This window comes from Dicentrarchus labrax, unplaced genomic scaffold, assembly GCF_905237075.1.
Source record: "Dicentrarchus labrax unplaced genomic scaffold, dlabrax2021, whole genome shotgun sequence".
NCBI lineage: Eukaryota > Metazoa > Chordata > Actinopteri > Moronidae > Dicentrarchus > Dicentrarchus labrax.
Window position 1 is genome coordinate 16,210,132 of NW_026136706.1, and position 12,979 is coordinate 16,223,110.

Consider the following 12,979-nt stretch of genomic DNA (forward strand, 5'->3'; position numbering starts at 1 on the left):
GAGAGCAGGGTTCTTTTTGTTTGCTCTTCCTCTACCTGCGTCACACTGAGCTCAAGGTAATCCAGCACAGAGGAGTTTAACTGAGCCTGTCTTTTGCTTCCTGACAGGAAGGATTTTTTATTTATTTTTTCTCTACACACAGGCTCATTTGGGAGTCATCTTCACCCACACAGCCGCCCACACACTGCTTGCCGACATCACTGCCACCCATCAACAGCAATAGAGCTCAGCCTTGGTCGATGAAATACACTGCAGCTATCAAGCTCCTCGCACTGTTTAATACCAAGGACTGCATGAATGAATGCGTCCGATATATTAAGACACAAAAATTGAAAGGATTTAACATTATCTGATCAATCACTGTAATTGTTAGTTATGTATTATTGATTACAGATTCACGTAGGCCTAGTTGAAGCTAATTCCTGTTTTCTTGTTAATGTGTTTTCTTTCTAATCTGACTGCATCCTGCAATTTCTTTCCACGTACTTCAGATAATGTCTCAATGAAATGTGTGTGTGTCTGCAGTATTTCATTGAGATATATTTAACGTGTAAAGACACATTTGTCCACATGAGGTCAGCACTGCACTGGGAGAAATACTGTATAACTTGCACTGTGGAGTAAATGGAGGAAGTATCCAGGTCCTTTACTTGTGTAAAAGTAGCAATACTGGAATATTAAAATACTCCATTACAAGTTAGTGTATATAAAAGTATGTATTATTAGCTAAATGTACTTGTAATGCAGGAGAATGGCCCCTGAGTGTTTTACTATTAAATTATGAATGGGAATACTCAAGTAAAAATATCTTGTATCTTGTGTAGAATACAGTGTTTGAGTATAAATGTACTTTGTGTCAGAACAAAGCAGTAGACGTATAGCAGCATATTTTATTTAAACTCTGAACAGAAACATTGCACATTTGCCTTTTCATGCCTTAGGTTTCTTTCAGTTTAGCCCGCCGAAAATAAATCCAAACAGTCCAAACTGGGAGAGTAAAGAAGAAATACAAGAAGCACGTTACATTGCAAAAAAGACAGGTAGAAGTTGGCCACATTTGGAGACCTAATAGAAAAATAGAACAGCAATATTCATAATTCACGTAACATGATGCAATAGAATTTAAATCATGCATTTCAGATGAGATAATGTGTTTACTGATGAAGTTCAAAATACGAGGTATTTGTTGGCTCACGTTTGCTACATCCTTAGCAAGTGGTTCAATTTAATACTGCATAAAACATGCACTTCAAAATGTTTCTGGTCGACTTCAATTCAGCTCTTCAACTAAAATACAGTAGAGCACACAGATCCATGCCACACAATGTGCACAGTCACGTTTTAAACTCCAATTAACGAAGCTACAACACAATTCATAAGGTATACCCCCACCCCAAAAATAAATAATACTTAATATAATAATAATAATAATAATAATAATATCTAAATAATAGCTTGTGACTACATGGACACTTCAGTACTACAAGTTCCAGTGTCTCAGTCTTCATTTGGAGATTATAACTGTTTAAGTAGCATTTGTGAGCCTCGAGAAAAGGCCAGAAAGTAGATTAAAGCAAAAGTCTGACATTTTAGGAAAAGCAATTCCTGGTTGAAAGTTAGATGGGAGGAAACCATTCTCAGACTTCTCCTTTAAAGCTCGAGTGCAGGAACCAAACAAGTTCCAGTGTCAGGAAGTAACTCATTACTAGGGATAATATTACAGTTACTAAGCTAAACTAACCGTTAGCTGGCTGTAGCTTTATTTAACAAAACAGCTTTGTGGTATTCTCTCATCTAAGTGTGTTTCATAAAATGTCAACTAATCTTTTAAATGTAGCTTAGTGGGGAGCTTATGGTAAACGTAGCTTTGCTTTATGTTTCAGTTGTCGGTGTTTAATCAGTAGATGAGAGGCCTTTTTCTGCGGAAATTAATGTGATATTAGAACAACTTCATCAAGGCACATTGTGTGTGTTTGTGTGTGTGACGAGTGAGACCCTGCATTTTATAAAACTGGGCAAAATAGATATCTGTATGTTTATAATGTTAATGCTTTGTGGCTAACATGGGGTCAAGACATAACTGCAGTCATTGGTTTTTACAAATTATGGCAAAAATATGGAAACGTGGATTTCCGTACTATCTGAGAATCTTGGTGAGGAGGCCATGCATTTTTCATTAGGATCTTAAAACAAGGCACAGGAAGGGAGGGAGCGGAGCACTCAATTTGCATTGCAAGCGCTGTCACAGGTCCTGCTGTTCCTGAACCCCTTTTTTTTTACCTTCAGAAACTCGACAGCCACATTACAATCCAGAGCTTACAGGTTCTTAAACAGCACTTGTAAATAACCCAATAGCGTATGTACAGATTTACAAAAATATCTCTGTTGCCCCGGACAAAATGCGAGCAACGAGGAGGTACCGAGAGCAAACCGAACCACAGCAGAGACTAACATTCCTCTCCACTACTCTTCATGCCGTGTTGTGCCAAAAAAATCTGTGCAATGCCCAGAATAGTTAGTGTTAGCTCACTGGTTGACATGTTGACACAGTGGTTTGAGTTTCCCTTCTGACATGGTGTCATCAGCTGATTTGTAGCTGCTCCGACAAGCTTGCCAAACACAGCTCTGTCAGCCTTCAGCACGGGAAGACTGAAGGGAGCAGAAAAACCTCTATGATAGCGCCGCACTCAAGTCTAAAGCTCATCTCTAGTAGCAAAAGCGAAGAGGAGCAGAGCCCAAGAACCTCTGCATGCACTGCACTGCCTCTGTTGCAGGCTGCATTTAAGAGGAAATAAGCCAATCAGCTCGGATGTGGCTTCTGAAGCTAACTAACAGGTTTGGATGTTGTGCCATCAGCGTCGCCACTGCAGCAGGGTGTGCTGCCGGTTTTGGCCACAGTGCAGCCACTTGTTTCTGTGCTGTCGCCACTGCAGGGGCTCGCCGGCGCAGAGACGCTCTGGCCACGTTGTCTCTTCTTGTTCAGTTCCTCCCATTTGGCCCTGTTAGCTTTGATCATGTCAAGCATCGGCTGCAGTTTGGGATTCAACTTGACCAGAGTCTAGAGAGAGAGAGAGAGAGAGGGTGGGGGAGGGGGAGAGGGGTGAGGAGGGAATAAATGTGTGTTAATATAAAAACCAAGAAAAATACATCATTAGCATGAAAGAGCCCCAGTTTGTGCCGCTCATGTATTAAAATTACAATCAGTTACAGTTATAAACAGCGTTACAGGACTTCACCCCAATCCTGACCTCTCTCTGTTGGCTCCCTGTTTGTTGTAGAATAGATTTTAAGAATTTACTGATCACTTTTAAGCACATCTGGGTCTCTCCCCAAGCTACATAGCAGAAATGTGTGAGCCAGTTCGCTGCCTTAGGGCCACAGGTGGGGCAGGTAGGGCCCTTCTGTCTGTTTCAATCTAAAGGTGACCGTACTTTCAGGGCCCCTCGGCTTCGAAACTACCTGCCTGAGGAAATAATGTTTGTAGAGTCAGTGACTTCTTTCAAATCACTTCTTTAAACACATTTTTATAGAACTGCATTTATGTGATAATCATCTCTTTATTTACTTTATTCTACTTATTTTATTTCATTATTTTGTTCTATTCTGCTATTATTTTTGTATTTATATAACTAGTTTATTTTTATGTCTTTTTTAAATGGCTATCGCTTTCACTGTCCTTATCTGTCGTCATCGTCTTCCCTCTACCATATTTTTTCATCTTTCATCTATTTCTGTCTTGCCTTTGTTTGGCCTTAGTGCCTGGCTTCTTAGCATCCTGTTCTTTCTTTGTCTGTCAAAGCACTTTGTAAACTTTATTTTTTAAAGTATAAAGGTCCTATATAAAATATGAAGTCATTATTATCATTATGTGTTCACCATCTTAGTTTTATGCTAATTAGCACTAGAAAAACAACGTACAGCTGAGGCCGATGGGAATGTCATTATTTTTGTAGGCCGGTCATGAACCAAAGCATTTGGCAAATTAAAATTTGGGCCTAGATGAAAAGTCAGAGGATCACTAAAGCCAGTTTGATTAATCTTCTGAGCAGCACAAATTTCATGGCATTCCATCTAATAGTTGAGATATTTTGGTCTGGATTAAAGTGGCAGATTTACTGACTGTCAGACCATCCATCCAAACAGCCGGGCTCACATTGCCAACACGCCGCTCTGAAGGTATGAAAATAAGTTTCTCAAGTTTCACTTCTTTTTCCTTTTCTAAGCAAATACGGTAATCATAAAGGACATTGCTCCGTACAACGCCAACCAAAATGAAACATTTTATGATCAGTTATTTTGGTATGTTGATGTTTCTTTCCAATGTTTTATATCTGAATACCATATTAATATATTGCCTGTCATGTCTAGCTACCTGGATATGGGAATATAGTCACAACTTGATAAATGGGTTAAAGTCACCGTTATTGTGCAGTAAAGAGAATATTTTTTCATCCAGAAGGTTAAAAGAGCCTTTGAGGAGTCTGGAAACACCTTCAGAACAATGAACTTTTGTTAAACGACCTTCTGCTTTTCTCAAAGACTGACGGGTTTTTATTTCTGTGAAAAGCAGATGCTTTGCACTCTCTGATTAGCATGTACTGATAATACATGAGAGGCACAGGCTGGGTCTCGAAATGCAGCACATTATTCATCAAATGCGCTATAAGTGCAAAACAAATGAAACAATACAGCGAACACACTGCTACATACAGTCGCCTGATAGTTTGAGGCAATGAAATGGCTGTTCTTTACAGATTAGAAGCACATGTATGACTGAGATAAGTTGCCTTTGTCATTTTTCCACACTGTACTGTAAGTGGCAGCGTAGTCTCAGCTGTTATCCACCATTTTAATAAATTACCTGAGAGACGGGGGGATTTTGTTCCCTCTGTTCTCCTAACATTGTCTACTGCGTCTACTTGGACTTCCAGGGAAGTCTGTAATTAGTTATTGTTTCATTAACCCCGTTTCATATGGAAATATAACATGTGGGCATGGGTCCCACATACGGAACAATGAAAACGCTCATTTATTCACACATATATAGGAGTCGAATGGGTAGCCATTGTAAAAATGAATGAAATAAAGAGGTAAGTACACCTACACTGGGGAGTGTGTATTGTATGTATGAAAGGGAAATCAAATCTGTTGTTACACTTGGGGAAAACACAACTAATCACAGCTGCCAATTAACTAAACTTTAAATGCAGACGGCCGATTTGAGACGCTTTTATATTCAGAGGGTGCGTTCACTTATTCATGTGAACAGTTACAACAGTTGTGTGGGTGGTCGACTAGAACAAAGCTCTATAATGTGGCCAAGTTCAGACATCCAGATTATTTTATCTTTTTTATTTTATGAAGCTATTCACCTGTGAGGCCGAATAAAACATTAAAGCACAATATGGATTCATATTTCTGTGATTTGAGACAAAGTTGATGTCTGTTTGTGGAGTCAGACTGCTTCACGCTCGTATGTTTATGTTTTTATATACCTGTGTACTGTAAGGAAATGAAGAACTGAAATTATTAGTTGATTAACTGAACAGAAAATAAAATAAACTATTTTAATGATCAAATAATCATTTAAGTAATTCTTGAAGCAAAAAGGTCAAACATTCACTGGTTCCAGCTTCTCCAGAGGAAGATCGGGCACTTTTTTGTCCTTTGCAAATATAAATAGATAATTTGGAAGTTTTAAATTAGCAAATTAGCAATTTGGAAATTATTCTCTGACATTTGTATATTGAGGTTATTATTTGTTTGGACACTTTTTCTATTTATTTTAATCTTAGAGAATACAATCACACAAAAATTATGGTATTTATTTATATCAAGAGTGATATTTTATTTAATTCATTGTAAGTCTGTATTTGTTAACCTCTATATTTTATGTTTTATGTGGCCAGAACGTTCCTGTAAAACACATTTTTAATTTCAGTAAGGCCATTTTCTGGTTAAATAAAGTTCTCTGTATATTATACAACAATTAATGTGGAAAATGATCTGCAGATTAAATTATAATGAAAATAATGGTTTGTTGCAGAGTGTGATCATTATGTCGAATCTTTGAAACCATCATCACATTGTGAGGGCATGTGGCCCACATACAGCTCTAACTTTCAAAAACTCCAACTGAAAAGACCAATTGCATTGATCGTCTAAATCTTTGTGGATTTGTCTCATCTGTGGGTTAAAAGAACAATTTCCCTCCGTCTCTGCTGCATATCAACAGTGGGACATTGTCATTGGTTTGTGCAGCATCATTATTCCACTGAGTTAGACTCAGAAGAAGAAGAAGAAGAAGAAGCGAGTCTGTCATATGGTGGGGTATAAAGATGGAAGGTTATATAATGGGGGATTAATATTCCACAAAGTAGCGAGCCACCACCAGGAGAAGGAGATCAGCGAGATCAAGAACGAGATCTCTTCCGCCCACGGACAAAAACCCTGCCGCCTCTGAACTTTCTCTGTTCTCCCCCTTGCAAATTTAATTGGCAGCAGCATGATCGTGAGCTCCATATCTGCATTCTCCAAACATCAGCTTTTACATGAGGCAGTGTGTGTGGAGACAAACCCCCCACGCAGACAACACACACACACACACACACACACACACACACACACACACACACACACACACACCTCACTGGCTTTGATGCTTTTTATCTACACTACACAGACAGTAACAATGGTGAAACCAGAGCCAGGCAAAGATTAGTCTGCTCTAACTTTTGACACTGATCCTGGGATAATTCAATAGATGTGAAGATGATCTATTGTTTGTTTTCTCCTCATGATGACTAAGAGTAATGTGTTTAATATGACAGTAAAAGAGGAAGGGGGTCTTGCTTCGTGGTTTAACAGTACAAAAGCAGAGAAAATCACCCAGTGCTGTATGAAGGAATTAACTATTTCATCCTTGACTCCTTTCACAGCTCTCATCTGATTTGTTCGCTTTCATGAAGTTACCTTCAACACGCCTCATCTCTTAACAGACCTGATCTCCTCACTAAGTCAGCCTGCGTCTTTCTCCCACACAGCCTCTGCTGCCGGCAGTGGGAGGGGCTGGTGAGCCTCTCTTGACGTCATTCAGAAACACACGCACACACGCACGCACGCACGCACACACGCACACACACACACACACACACACACACACACACACACACACACACATACTATACTGGAGAGGACACAGTATAGATTTCCATTAATTCCCTGAAAGATAACCACTCTCTCTAACCCCAACATTTGCTCAGCCGGGATTCCTACAACAAAATCAGCCTCTCCATCTGTGTTTCAGCCAAAATGTGAAGTCAAAGAGTCAGTCCTCGCTTATTTCATTACTGTGCAGCAAAGCTCAAAGTACACTGTCTTAGTGATGGGATTTAACCCGACTAACATCACAGCTCTTTACTCACACACTCCACTACCTCTGAGCCTCCTCGCAGTCAGAAAGTGCACACTCATTCTCAAAAGAACAGGATGCAACCTTGAAGTTGTTTCAGAGCTTTCAATAATAAAAAAGGCATTTCTTTTTCAGTGAGAAATCTGTGGCTGCCAAGAAAGTTGAATAGTTGTCGGTGACAGTTTCATTGCTGGCGTCAGTGAGGGACAAAAGCAGAGGAAGGACAGTGACTACTGATGGAAAAAGGCGGATGTGTGACAATGAAGGCCGGAGAGCGGTGAAGCTTCAAGCGTTACCTCATACAGCGGCGCACAAATTCCATCAATCCACTCCAGCTGAAGCCCTGGCAACTCATCCTTCCTGTTTCGATCAAAGATGGCCTGAAAACACAAAAGTTAGAATTAATTTACACCTACATTTGTGCTCACGCCACAGAAACAAATTGTGATTCTGCTTACCATAAGGCTACAAGTCAGGCTTACAGTCCCTAAAGTGCTGCTTTGGTTAAAAGAAATTTCTCCCTCAGCTCTCAAGACAACTGAGTTCATTTCACGTACATTTTCTTTTCCACCTCATTCTTCTGCAGCCTGAACTTAAGAGGCTCCACTGAGGCTGTGCTTCAGAGATAGTTACTGGGCTACGACTTAGAAGTTAATATTTAATTTCCAACACCCACACACAGAGCGGTAAAGGTTTGACACAAGCGGCAGACCTGAGGCTACTGCATTAGTTATTTCAGAGGGGAGGCAATGTGGCCAGGCTCGATTAGTCAACAGCCATTAATTGCACACAGAAAGCTGCTGTTTTTTCCCCTTTAAGAACTTGCAACACAGTTCAGCCTTCAAAGCTCTTCAATCAGACACACGGTACTCCTCGGTTGCGGTGCTGTGGCTTTGAGGACGGTCTGAACACGTTGTGAATTAAGACAACATCTTTATTAAGACAAAGGTCTTTCCCTGTTATGATTATTATGCTATTTTTACATCTTTTATCTATATGAGGTAAAATAAAGATATTCCAATACACCCAAATGCCTCTTGTGCGTTTACAGCTGAATGAATAGAAAGGTCAGTGTTTGCTTTGAATCCTGTGAAGGAGGAGGTTTTTTTTTTAGAATGATTGTTACGCGGTCCACAGTTTGCTCTGGGCACAGCAGCGAGGCAGTGGAGCGGTCAAGCTGACGATTCACTTTTCTCACACTACGAGACACGAGCTCTCATGTTTCCTACACAGTCAGTGTGTTTTGGAACTGCAGAGAAAATATATCTTCAGCATCACCCGCTCACGGAGGTCACAGAGGTGAAACAAACTGCAAAAAAAGCACAAAACCAGAGATGGGAGGATGTACTCACGGAGGGTGTGAGCTTCAGCTCCGATCTCTCTCTGTCGCCCTGCTCGAAGAACTCGCTGGTCACCAATTCTGCCACCTGGAATGAGAGAAAAGATGAATGTGGGGCTGCAGCTCGTGAGCACTTTTATTATCAATCAATTAATTAATCGTTTGGTCTATTAAATGTAAGAAAAGTTTGGAAAATACTCAGCAGGAACCTTCGCATTTTTTGCTTTTAAAAGGACTTAAAATTAATAGCTTATCAAAATAGAGGCTTATTATCTTTCTGTTGACCAGCTATTGATTAATCAACCAGCTGTTAGAGCTCCATATGAAACTAGGAAACTAGAAATAGATTATTTCATATATAAAGAGAATGTTTCTCACCTTGCGTGATATTTCCCACGGTTTAGTAACAGCACCAAGATCACACGCTGTCATCATCATGGATCTGAGGGGAATCAGATCATTTATTGCATGTAGCATTTATGACATTTGTGCACTTTGACTTTAAAAAAAATCTGTCATCGATCCAGTTTGAAGGAGACAAAGACACCATGTTTCCGTGTGAAGGGGATTACCTGCACATGTCTCTATGAGCCTTCACATTCCAGTTGTACTCTCCGTTGCTGACCAGCTCAAAGAACATGTTTCTGTTCCTAAAGGGAAACAAGACATCTGTATATGCAACTGTAACTGATACACAATCCACAAGGGGGCGGTATTACCTAAAAGAAACCCACACATCTACAGTTAACAGTGTGTGCTTCATGGTAAATTAGTCAGTACAACGGAGTCAGCAAAGCCCTGTGGACATCTCACTATCAGGAGAATTAACAGTTTAATAAGCAGTGTGGTGTTTAGCAGAACATACTCAAAGTAAAGTGTGAGGTCTGTGGCCAGAATCGACTGTTTCAGCAGCTGCATGAGGTCACTGTACTCTGTGGACGAGAGGTTGGAGAAGATATTGTGACCCTGTGGAGACACACACAGAGATAACATGATAAAGAATCATTAAACATACAGTTTGTCACACAAAGAGTCTAAAATAAAGGACTATAGTCCCCATGTTTAGCATTTACTTAACAGAAGGCCCAGATTACTTGTTGCGTAGGTTTATTTTACATTCATTCAAGTGTTTGACCATTATATTAGTCTGCAGACAATATCCTAGCTGATATTGGTTAATCACAGATAATTAGATTTGATAAATATGTTTACAAACACATAAAATAGAGCTGACCAATGTTGGAATCTCTTAAGAATTTTACTATTTCACTTTAAGTATTTTGGCTCTGTTACATATTACATATGCCTCCTCATAGATTTCAGGGATCTTTGCTAAAAGTATGCACATTTCCATTTTATGATTAATTGGTGATTTTGGTTATTATTTGATTTGGTCTTTACTCCAAAATATCAGTTTGAGCCTCAAATAATGCAGTTGCACTCTGACTCCGCTCATTATTAGCTTCCCACAGAAATTTGGGACTGACAGATAATTATTCCGAAAGTTTAGATATTTCTTGGGCTTTTTATACCTTTATTTGACAGGATAGATGAAGACAGGGAGGCGACATGCAGCAAAGGGCCAAAGGTTGGAATGAAACCCAGGCCGCTGCGGTGAGGACTCAGCCTACATGGGGCTCGTGCTCTAGCAGGTGATCTACAGTGCGCCCCAGAAAGTGCTCCACTATCACTTGGGAGAAGTCACAAGCACAACCAATCAGGGCTGTGTCTGAATTCACTTGCAATGAATTATACATGACATGGTGCACGATATTTACAGTCTGCCATTTTATCTGAATGTCCAAATTCTATGTATGTGCACCCCTGAAGATCTCCACAATGGAAAAAGTTTGTGGCAGGTACGCTGCTTTCTGTTACCAATCCCACAACTAAACATAACGGTACAAAAACATGCAATAATAAAACTGAAGGGATCTGTGCAGGGGCTCACTTGAGGCTCCATCATTAAAACAAGCCTCTCCCCATCATGTATTATACATTCATTCACCACTTAGGCACCCTCCTCTAGAGGATGGTTTGAACGGATGCAGAGGTCTGTCTGAGGAGAAAATAGAAGATGTAGAGGTGATAACAGAAAAGCACCAGAATGGGAGGATTATAAGGACATGCAGAAATTAGCCGAGATCTTTAAAACTGGATGACCTCCTTTTTAAAGACTTTAAAGTCTAAAGATCGTCACAGTGCGCTTTTGGTCCCCTTCATGAGCTCATGTGTTCCCATGAAATATTGAACTACGTGCGAGAAGGAACACAAAGGTCTTCTCTCATTCTGTCACAACTGGAGCGGATGAAGGAGGGAGGCGAGTAAAATAGGAAGTGAGAATGACAAGGGGAAATTAAGAGACACAAAGGGAGTGGGTGACGTTTAAAAGTTTACATTTTAAATGAATGGTTCGTGCACGCTGGCGGACTGAATCGTGAGCTTTCTCTTCTACTTGAATTAACCACACTATTCATTTATATGCTAATAGGACAGCGGTAGTTCAGACCCAGTATCAACAGAAACCATTATGATATTCCGAGCAAACATTTGTCACCTTACTGTGTTGTCAGCACCATGATAATGAAGCCACTGGAACATACCCTACTAAGCCTCGTCACAGCTGCTCCCTCAAAACGTCTTTAATTACAACTTCATGCAAACCCAGTCACCTGGTAAAACGTCTCTCTCAACCAATTACCACCAAATCTATCGCCTCTGTAATTACATCGATCTGAGGGCAGCGTGATTTGTTTACTTGCTCACATACAGCCGACACTGAGGCACCACATGTTTGCGTTCAGGCGCAGTGGCCACAAACGACCTTAATTTAAAGGTGAAGTGGGTTTTGGCATTTTTTATTCATTTAGATGGCTAGAAATTAAAGCGAGAGGTATGTAGTAGGTTGTGTAACTTTACCAGTCGCCCGCATGACTTCACAGGCGACTAACTATACCGATGTTACCCAGTCAAGTGTATGTTAGATACACAGTGCAGGTTAGATATACTTTAAAGTGCTGCAGTCAAGACCACCTTTGTTGAGGGTTTAGAATTTAAATCGTTTTCTGAACACGCCTTTTCATCAGTGGTTTTGAAAGATGAATTTACTTCAGAAAATATTGCTGGAGACCAACTAGAATAGGACAAGCACAGGTGTTACTAATGACATTAAAATGACTACATTCCCTTTAGGTGAGTTGGCTCCAAGGTCCCGGTATTGTGCATGCTGGCTCTCTGGCTTACTGGGACACTTGATGGAACAAAGCCATCGTCTCACCTGTAGCTCGTTCACAGATTGCTGGTGCTATGAAAAGTTACGCAAATAGGAGCATATAATTAACTATATCATTAGGTACACGTAGCTTTAAGCTCACAGTCTAGTACAACAGTCCTGCAATAAATCCTACCTTCGTGAAAGTTATAATGTTTAGTTTTTGTTGACTGAGAGGTGTTGCTTCACTTTGGAGGCTACAGTTTGTTGTTGCTACTATCAGGCCTCATTTTGTCAACCCCATTTTTATCAATGATGGTAATCTAAATAACAAAAACACCTCTCTGTATAGTGTCGTTGAGGTATTACACTACATTGGTTTTAGCTAGGCTAAGAAGCCTGTCTATTCTAAGTATCAGACCCGGCAGATTTAACAACTTAAACTTTTAGAATATGATGTCTCAAAGGGAGGAAACATGTTAAAGAGTTAAGAACTTAGTTGTAGATGGTGTTTGATATGGCCTGATATGCATTTGAATGTGTTGCACAAACAAAACATGCAGTGGTAGGCATTAGCAGAACCTTCATGGTAACTGCATTGCAGTAGATATTGGAAGATAGTGCACCTCGCTCTGCAGGATCATAACAGCATGGTTGAAGTGGTGGTGCTCCAGTGTAGCAGAGGTCCCATAAAGCAGAGCGAGGGCTGAGCCCGTCCTGACACACACACACACACACACACACACACACACACACACACACACACACACACACACACACACACACACACACACACAGGGATCAAGAAGAAGGATAACATAATCAGCTCACATAGTGAGACAAAGTCTGCTGTTATAATTCCATCATTTTTATTTTTATGTTTTTAACTTGAGTTTTGGGGGTTTTAGGTCGTAAAAGTTCAAATGAAGGTAAGTGCTAATTTCAGTGTGCTCATTTGTCTGTGCTAGTATTAGGACAGTAATGTGTTGTGTTTAAAATCCAATGTACAGAGTGTACA

At 40.2% G+C, this 12,979-nt stretch overlaps 1 protein-coding gene across 1 annotated transcript in view; it reads right to left on the bottom strand.

Moving 5' to 3' along the window:
* Positions 1–870: 870 nt before the first annotated feature.
* Positions 871–12,979, bottom strand: part of pde11a (phosphodiesterase 11a) — a 39,637-nt gene continuing 27,528 nt past the window's right edge. The window contains exons 14-20 of the mRNA XM_051404749.1: positions 12,588–12,678; positions 9,616–9,716; positions 9,323–9,400; positions 9,129–9,192; positions 8,764–8,838; positions 7,708–7,791; positions 871–3,058 (exon numbers count right to left, since the gene is read on the bottom strand). Coding sequence (XP_051260709.1) covers positions 2,825–3,058; positions 7,708–7,791; positions 8,764–8,838; positions 9,129–9,192; positions 9,323–9,400; positions 9,616–9,716; positions 12,588–12,678 — 727 coding nt within the window. The 3' untranslated portion in view covers positions 871–2,824. The remainder of the gene's footprint in view (positions 3,059–7,707; positions 7,792–8,763; positions 8,839–9,128; positions 9,193–9,322; positions 9,401–9,615; positions 9,717–12,587; positions 12,679–12,979) is intronic.